This window comes from Phyllobates terribilis, unplaced genomic scaffold, assembly GCF_046119375.1.
Source record: "Phyllobates terribilis strain yellow unplaced genomic scaffold, ASM4611937v1 Scaffold_7__3_contigs__length_470593459, whole genome shotgun sequence".
Taxonomy (NCBI): domain Eukaryota; kingdom Metazoa; phylum Chordata; class Amphibia; order Anura; family Dendrobatidae; genus Phyllobates; species Phyllobates terribilis.
Genome location: NW_027362767.1, coordinates 8,349,910 through 8,358,953, shown reverse-complemented (window position 1 = coordinate 8,358,953; position 9,044 = coordinate 8,349,910). Strand labels below are relative to the sequence as shown.

The 9,044-nt window shown below is 45.3% G+C and overlaps 1 protein-coding gene across 1 annotated transcript in view; it reads right to left on the bottom strand.

Moving 5' to 3' along the window:
• Positions 1-4,656: 4,656 nt before the first annotated feature.
• LRRC74A (leucine rich repeat containing 74A) overlaps positions 4,657-9,044 on the bottom strand; it is a 72,338-nt gene continuing 67,950 nt past the window's right edge. The window contains exon 12 of the mRNA XM_073637464.1: positions 4,657-5,641. Coding sequence (XP_073493565.1) covers positions 5,263-5,641 — 379 coding nt within the window. The 3' untranslated portion in view covers positions 4,657-5,262. The remainder of the gene's footprint in view (positions 5,642-9,044) is intronic.

The window sequence follows — 9,044 nt, the reverse complement described above, 5'->3', positions numbered from 1 at the left end:
ACTGTAAGAGCGGTCACACTATGGAGCTGTGTACTGTAAGAGCGGACACACTATGGAGCTGTGTACTGTAAGAGCGGTCACACTATGGAGCTGTGTACTGTAAGAGCGGTCACACTATAGAGCTCTGTACTGAAAGAGCGGTCACACTATAGAGCTCTGTACTGTAAGAGTGGTCACACTGTGGAGCTCTGTACTGTAAGAGCGTTCACACTATAGAGCTCTGTACTGTAAGAGCGGTCACACTATAGAGCTCTGTACTGTAAGAGCGGTCATACTATAGAGCTCTGTACTGTAAGAGCGGTCACACTATGGAGCTCTGTACTGTAAGAGCGGTCACACTATAGAGCTCTGTACTGTAAGAGCGGTCACACTATGGAGCTCTGTACTGTAAGAGCGGTCATACTATAGAGCTCTGTACTGTAAGAGCGGTCACACTATAGAGCTCTGTACTGAAAGAGCGGTCACACTATAGAGCTCTGTACTGTAAGAGCGGTCACACTATAGAGCTCTGTACTGTAAGAGCGGTCACACTGTGGAGCTCTGTACTGTAAGAGCGGTCACACTATAGAGCTCTGTACTGTAAGAGCGGTCACACTGTGGAGCTCTGTACTGTACGAGCGGTCACACTATAGAGCTCTGTACTGTAAGAGCGGTCACACTATACAGCTCTGTACTGTAAGAGCGTTCACACTATGGAGCTCTGTACTGTAAGAGTGGTCACACTGTGGAGCTCTGTACTGTAAGAGCGTTCACACTATAGAGCTCTGTACTGTAAGAGTGGTCACACTATAGAGCTCTGTACTGAAAGAGCGGTCACACTATAGAGCTCTGTACTGTAAGAGTGGTCACACTGTGGAGCTCTGTACTGTAAGAGCGGTCACACTGTGGAGCTCTGTACTGTACGAGCGGTCACACTATAGAGCTCTGTACTGTAAGAGCGGTCACACTATACAGCTCTGTACTGTAAGAGCGTTCACACTATGGAGCTCTGTACTGTAAGAGTGGTCACACTGTGGAGCTCTGTACTGTAAGAGCGTTCACACTATGGAGCTGTGTACTGTAAGAGCGGTCACACTATAGAGCTCTGTACTGAAAGAGCGGTCACACTATAGAGCTCTGTACTGTAAGAGTGGTCACACTGTGGAGCTCTGTACTGTAAGAGCGTTCACACTATAGAGCTCTGTACTGTAAGAGCGGTCACACTATAGAGCTCTGTACTGTAAGAGCGGTCATACTATAGAGCTCTGTACTGTAAGAGCGGTCACACTATGGAGCTCTGTACTGTAAGAGCGGTCACACTATAGAGCTCTGTACTGTAAGAGCGGTCACACTATGGAGCTCTGTACTGTAAGAGCGGTCATACTATAGAGCTCTGTACTGTAAGAGCGGTCACGCTATAGAGCTCTGTACTGAAAGAGCGGTCACACTATAGAGCTCTGTACTGTAAGAGCGGTCACACTATAGAGCTCTGTACTGTAAGAGCGGTCACACTGTGGAGCTCTGTACTGTAAGAGCGGTCACACTATAGAGCTCTGTACTGTAAGAGCGGTCACACTGTGGAGCTCTGTACTGTACGAGCGGTCACACTATAGAGCTCTGTACTGTAAGAGCGGTCACACTATACAGCTCTGTACTGTAAGAGCGTTCACACTATGGAGCTCTGTACTGTAAGAGCGGTCACACTATAGAGCTCTGTACTGTAAGAGTGGTCACACTATAGAGCTCTGTACTGTAAGAGCGGTCACACTATAGAGCTCTGTACTGTAAGAGTGGTCACACTGTGGAGCTCTGTACTGTAAGAGCGTTCACACTATAGAGCTCTGTACTGTAAGAGTGGTCACACTATAGAGCTCTGTACTGTAAGAGCGGTCACACTATAGAGCTCTGTACTGTAAGAGCGGTCACACTATAGAGCTCTGTACTGTAAGAGCGGTCACACTGTGGAGCTCTGTACTGTAAGAGCGGTCACACTATAGAGCTCTGTACTGTAAGAGCGGTCACACTGTGGAGCTCTGTACTGTAAGAGCGGTCACACTATGGAGCTGTGTACTGTAAGAGCGGACACACTATGGAGCTGTGTACTGTAAGAGCGGTCACACTATGGAGCTGTGTACTGTAAGAGCGGTCACACTATAGAGCTCTGTACTGAAAGAGCGGTCACACTATAGAGCTCTGTACTGTAAGAGTGGTCACACTGTGGAGCTCTGTACTGTAAGAGCGTTCACACTATAGAGCTCTGTACTGTAAGAGCGGTCACACTATAGAGCTCTGTACTGTAAGAGCGGTCATACTATAGAGCTCTGTACTGTAAGAGCGGTCACACTATGGAGCTCTGTACTGTAAGAGCGGTCACACTATAGAGCTCTGTACTGTAAGAGCGGTCACACTATGGAGCTCTGTACTGTAAGAGCGGTCATACTATAGAGCTCTGTACTGTAAGAGCGGTCACACTATAGAGCTCTGTACTGAAAGAGCGGTCACACTATAGAGCTCTGTACTGTAAGAGCGGTCACACTATAGAGCTCTGTACTGTAAGAGCGGTCACACTGTGGAGCTCTGTACTGTAAGAGCGGTCACACTATAGAGCTCTGTACTGTAAGAGCGGTCACACTGTGGAGCTCTGTACTGTACGAGCGGTCACACTATAGAGCTCTGTACTGTAAGAGCGGTCACACTATACAGCTCTGTACTGTAAGAGCGTTCACACTATGGAGCTCTGTACTGTAAGAGTGGTCACACTGTGGAGCTCTGTACTGTAAGAGCGTTCACACTATAGAGCTCTGTACTGTAAGAGTGGTCACACTATAGAGCTCTGTACTGAAAGAGCGGTCACACTATAGAGCTCTGTACTGTAAGAGTGGTCACACTGTGGAGCTCTGTACTGTAAGAGCGGTCACACTGTGGAGCTCTGTACTGTACGAGCGGTCACACTATAGAGCTCTGTACTGTAAGAGCGGTCACACTATACAGCTCTGTACTGTAAGAGCGTTCACACTATGGAGCTCTGTACTGTAAGAGTGGTCACACTGTGGAGCTCTGTACTGTAAGAGCGTTCACACTATGGAGCTGTGTACTGTAAGAGCGGTCACACTATAGAGCTCTGTACTGAAAGAGCGGTCACACTATAGAGCTCTGTACTGTAAGAGTGGTCACACTGTGGAGCTCTGTACTGTAAGAGCGTTCACACTATAGAGCTCTGTACTGTAAGAGCGGTCACACTATAGAGCTCTGTACTGTAAGAGCGGTCATACTATAGAGCTCTGTACTGTAAGAGCGGTCACACTATGGAGCTCTGTACTGTAAGAGCGGTCACACTATAGAGCTCTGTACTGTAAGAGCGGTCACACTATGGAGCTCTGTACTGTAAGAGCGGTCATACTATAGAGCTCTGTACTGTAAGAGCGGTCACACTATAGAGCTCTGTACTGAAAGAGCGGTCACACTATAGAGCTCTGTACTGTAAGAGCGGTCACACTATAGAGCTCTGTACTGTAAGAGCGGTCACACTGTGGAGCTCTGTACTGTAAGAGCGGTCACACTATAGAGCTCTGTACTGTAAGAGCGGTCACACTGTGGAGCTCTGTACTGTACGAGCGGTCACACTATAGAGCTCTGTACTGTAAGAGCGGTCACACTATACAGCTCTGTACTGTAAGAGCGTTCACACTATGGAGCTCTGTACTGTAAGAGCGGTCACACTATAGAGCTCTGTACTGTAAGAGTGGTCACACTATAGAGCTCTGTACTGTAAGAGCGGTCACACTATAGAGCTCTGTACTGTAAGAGTGGTCACACTGTGGAGCTCTGTACTGTAAGAGCGTTCACACTATAGAGCTCTGTACTGTAAGAGTGGTCACACTATAGAGCTCTGTACTGTAAGAGCGGTCACACTATAGAGCTCTGTACTGTAAGAGCGGTCACACTATAGAGCTCTGTACTGTAAGAGCAGTCACACTATAGATTCTTTACAGTAAGAGCGGTCACACTATATATGCTTTACAGTAAGAGTGGTCACACTATCTATGCTTTACAGTAAGAGCGGTCACACTATATATGCTTTACAGTAAGAGCGGTCACACTATAGATTCTTTACAGTAAGAGCGGTCACACTATATTCTTTACAGTAAGAGCGGTCACACTATAGATTCTTTACAGTAAGAGCGGTCACACTATAGATTCTTTACAGTAAGAGCGGTCACACTATATATGTTTTACAGTAAGAGCGGTCACACTATATATGTTTTACAGTAAGAGCGGTCACACTATATATGCTTTACAGTAAGAGCGGTCACACTATATATGCTTTACAGTAAGAGCGGTCACACTATATATGTTTTACAGTAAGAGCGGTCACACTATATATGTTTTACAGTAAGAGCGGTCACACTATATATGCTTTACAGTAAGAGCGGTCACACTATATATTCTTTACAGTAAGAGCAGTCACACTATATATTGTTTACAGTAAGAGCGGTCACACTATAGATTCTTTACAGTAAGAGTGGTCACACTATAGATTCTTTACAGTAAGAGCGGTCACACTATAGATTCTTTACAGTAAGAGTGGTCACACTGCGGTGCTTTCTAGAAACCCCAAGATAACTCATGGCCACAGTCATGAGATCAGGGAGATTTTCTCATCCAATCTTTATTAGAACATTTCTGTCAAATTATAGGAAAATAATTACTGGTAAAATTCTGGTATGGAGCTGCCCATACACACCAGGTCCCTGCAGGTAGTAGCGTGACCATGTCATCAATCCTCTCACCTTCTGCAGCTCTTTATGTGCCGTGGAATCGTGGTGAGACAGAGAAGGAAGGCCTCAGACCGGAGCTTTATTACTGCCGGTGAGATGTGCACTGTCAATGCCGATCAGCACACACCTTCCTGCTCTCCAGCACCTTTAATGCGTACAGTGCCTAGCTTTGATCACCATTATTCCGGTAGACGGGTCATTGCCTCTTCTCCCTCTGCTCCACAGTATTACTGTAAATCATGCGAGCGCGGCGATTTTGGGGTCTTGGTGGTCACTAGTACTGCTCTTTTACTTCTCTGACCCAAGGAGCTAAATATTGTTTTTGACTCGAGGAGGTTGGATTGTAAGCGTCTGGAAGGAAGGATGATGGGAGTAATGCAACGTTTAGATTGTGAGCCGCTAAGGTCAGGGATGATGGGAATGATACAGCTATAAACACAGAGATGAATAAGCCTGGACATTATTAACTGGACAGTCTGCATTGACCTCTGTATAACATGTCCTGTCACTTCATATTGGGGGGTGATGGGGTATTTCTTTTTGGAGTCACAAGTTCGGATTGACTTTGTGAAGTTAAACTCCAGTGCGATTTATAACTACACTCAGCTTCCATGTCATCCGAGCCTGCATTTTGGATGGCTACCTCTGCGGGCTCTCCTTCCTGATACCAAGAGCTACATGGAGTGACAGAAGAATGAGCAGAGCTGACGGCACTGCCTGGGGCCGGTCTGAACGCAGGAGGTGGCGTCAGGGCCCTCACTGCACTGTGAAAGGACTTGAGCGCTCTCTCGCTGCGCTGTCTTTCCTGGTGTTCTTTTTTTTCTCTGCGACGCTGTTGTTTGCGTTGTTCTTTCACCATTTTTTTACGAGAGTCAACAAAGTCCCTGAAAATTACAAACAAAAATTGCTGCAACCAACAAAAAGATTACATACAGTTTGTGTGGCCAAAGAAACCACCGTGTATTGTGTGCGGTCATGACAGAAGGACATGGACACTGAAAGTCTGGCTGTTCTGGAAATGGGAGCAGCAAAGACAAAAAATGAGAAACTCACTGTCATATGATCCTTAAAAAAGGTGATGGCCTGGAGAAAGTGAAGATGGAGAGAGAGAAGATCAGGAGAGGGACAAGAGGAAGACATAGAGAAGAAGATAGACGATCAGGAGAAGATATTGAGAAGAAGATGGCCGAAAGACCGTGAAGATAGAAAAAAAAAATCTGGAGAAGAAGATGGCTTGGAGACAGTGGAAATGGAGAGAGAAGATCGGGAGACAAGGAAGAGATAGAAAAGAAGATGGCCTGTAGACAATGAAGATGGAAATAAAGAAAGAAGATTGGGAGAAGAGGAAAAAATAGATACAAAAGATTATATCCTAGAGAAATAGAAGATCTTTCCTCCCTACCATCACTGAAAAAGCAACTCATCGTCTCTCCAAATCACACCGAACCACTTGTTGTCACGGGTGTCTCAGGTGTAATAGACAGTCGCTCTTGATCTGGCTGTGGAAGGTCACTGCGCTTGGCATTACAAAAGCCTTATTAATTCTTCTGCTTTTAGAACCCTGCGGTGACCTACCTCCTGCAGCTAATTGACACACCCTTGCCTGGGAGTTAAAAACACTCAGTTTGCTCCAGGGAATCGCCTGTGAAACTTCTATGTACAGGCTTGGAGCACTAGCAGTCGGCTAGCGTCTTTTCTGGTGCCCTTGGAGTACATTTGGCGTTACTCCTCTGGTGTCTGCTCATGCTAAGTTTATCCCCTTTGTGTCACGGGTGTGTCAGAAGTGACATACAGTCGCCCTGCAGTTGGCTGCAGGAGATCTCTACGATTGGCATTACAGACATCTTCTTAGAGGCTGTCTCTAGGACCCAGCGGCTACCTTCCTCTGGCTAATTAACACCCTGGCCTGGGTGTATAAATACCTGCTGTGTTCCAGAGGGAGGTGCCGGTGATATTCATTACTCCTTGTCAAGGCTTTAGCAAGAGCAGTACTTCTTCCTCTCTGGAGCTTGAGGACGTGTGCGCATTTGTCTGGAGTCATCTAAAGCTAAGCAATTTCCCCGTTTGTCCTCCCTTGTTGTCTTTAGTGTTCAGTGGGGATCGACTAGTGCTCATCTCCCTTCCCTAGCTTTAGCCATACACCAGGGAAAGCCAGGGCGAGGCACGCGTGCGGCGATTGGTGAAGAGCCAATATAGGGTCGTTAAGGGAGACAGGGTGACCAGACTAGGAGGTCTCCACTCCCCTCTTTCCCTAGAGTCTGGGCTCCCTTTCCCTCTTCCCTTTGTGTTGCACTAAGACTTTCCCGCACCTTGCGTGACACTTTGTTTGTCTACCTTTTTATCTTTTTTTTTTTTTATTAAATCAGATACATTTTTATTAAACATAACAAAACTTGGAACAGATATTACATGACAATACTCGTTTTACAATATTACAGTAAGTTTCCCCCCTTCCCTTAACCCCCCCCCCCCCATGGAGACCTTTCTTTCTCTTTTTTTTTATATTTTATTCCCCCCTTCTTTCCTTTCCTTTTCTTCCCTACTTTACTCCTTTCCTTTTCTTCCCTACTTTACTCCTTTCCTTTTCTTCCCCTACTCCCTTTTCCTTTTCTTCCCCTACTCCCTTTTCCTTCTCTTCCCCTTTTCTTCTTTCCTTCTCTTCCCCTTTTCTTCTTTCCTTCTCTTCCCCTTTTCTTCTTTCCTTCTCTTCCCCTTTTCTTCTTTCCTTCTCTTCCCCTTTTCTTCTTTCCTTCTCTTCCCATTTTCTTCTTTCCTTCTCTTCTGCTTTTCTTCTTTCCTTCTCTTCTGCTTTTCTTCTTTCCTTCTCTTCTGCTTTTCTTCTTTCCTTCTCTTCTCCTTTTCTTCTTTCCTTCTCTTCTCCTTTTCTTCTTTCCTTCTCTTCTCCTTTTCTTCTTTCCTTCTCTTCTCCTTTTCTTCTTTCCTTCTCTTCTCCTTTTCTTCTTTCCTTCTCTTCTCCTTTTCTTCTTTCCTTCTCTTCTGCTTTTCTTCTTTCCTTCTCTTCTCCTTTTCTTCTTTCCTTCTCTTCTCCTTTTCTTCTTCCCTTCTTCCCTCTCCACTCCACCATGCAGTTTACCAAGAGTTTTACTCTACAGTAGTATATATAGGTGTTACTCTAATTAATCCTATCCAACCATGGCTGCCATCATTTATGGAAGTATTCCTGCTTATTCCTCTTGGTGTAAATACTTTTTCAAGTTGAATTGTATAGTTCGTTTGGGCAATGAATTCGCGTCTGGACTTGGGCTCCTCTCTAATCCAATATTTTGAAATCAATTTTCTGACAATAAACAATAATCTCGCAATTGCTATTTTGGTCATGTTGTCTGTTTTTATTTCCTCAACGAACCCTAATATACATGTCAGTGGGTCCCTAGGGACAATACACCTATACACCATTCCAATACGGTTCAACACTACGATCCCGAAGGAGGACAATCTAGGACAATGCCAAAGCATATGCAGTATGTCTGCCTGAGACTGCGAGCACCTTGGGCAGTCGGAGTTAGACTTCAACCCTGCATTAAATAACATATCAGGGGTTCTGTACGTCCTGTGGATCACATACAGCTGTGACATTCTCCCAGGCTCACTCATGGATAACTTGGATATATTTTCTAGAATATCGTCATTTATCTCTCCCAAGTCTGTCTCCCACTTCCTTCTAGCTTTGATAGGGTGTCCTCCAAGAAAGGCGTGCAGCAGGTCTCTATACACTTCAGATATTGCCCCTTTCGTTCCTCTGATTTTAAGTATAAAATCTAACATCAGATCTATTTGTATTCCCATAGGCCCTCTTCTGCTTTGGGTGTGAAATGCGTGCTGAACCTGTCTATATTGAAAGAGGTTTAGCAGTCTTTGTAATAAAGGGCATATATTAAGCTCCTCAAATGTCGTCAATGGAAGAGCGATATGAATCCCTAAGTACTTAAATTGTTGGACCACCTTTAATTTGGTGAATAGTTCCACCTCCCCGGTACAGTCACCCTTTCCATCTATCGGCAGACCACACGACTTATTCCAGTTAATGAGTAGCCCCGATATCTGTCCAAATCCCTCAATTAGTGTCACTACGTTTCTCAAGGCTTCCCCAGGATTTTCCAAAAATAGTAGAATATCGTCGGCATATAAAGCTATGATCTCCTCTGTTTTACCATATACAAACCCCTTCACCTCCTGCGATCTTCTTATTTTGGCAGCTAATGGCTCCACAGCTAGGGCAAATAGCAGCGGGGACCACGGACACCCCCGCTTTCCGACAGTTTGTTA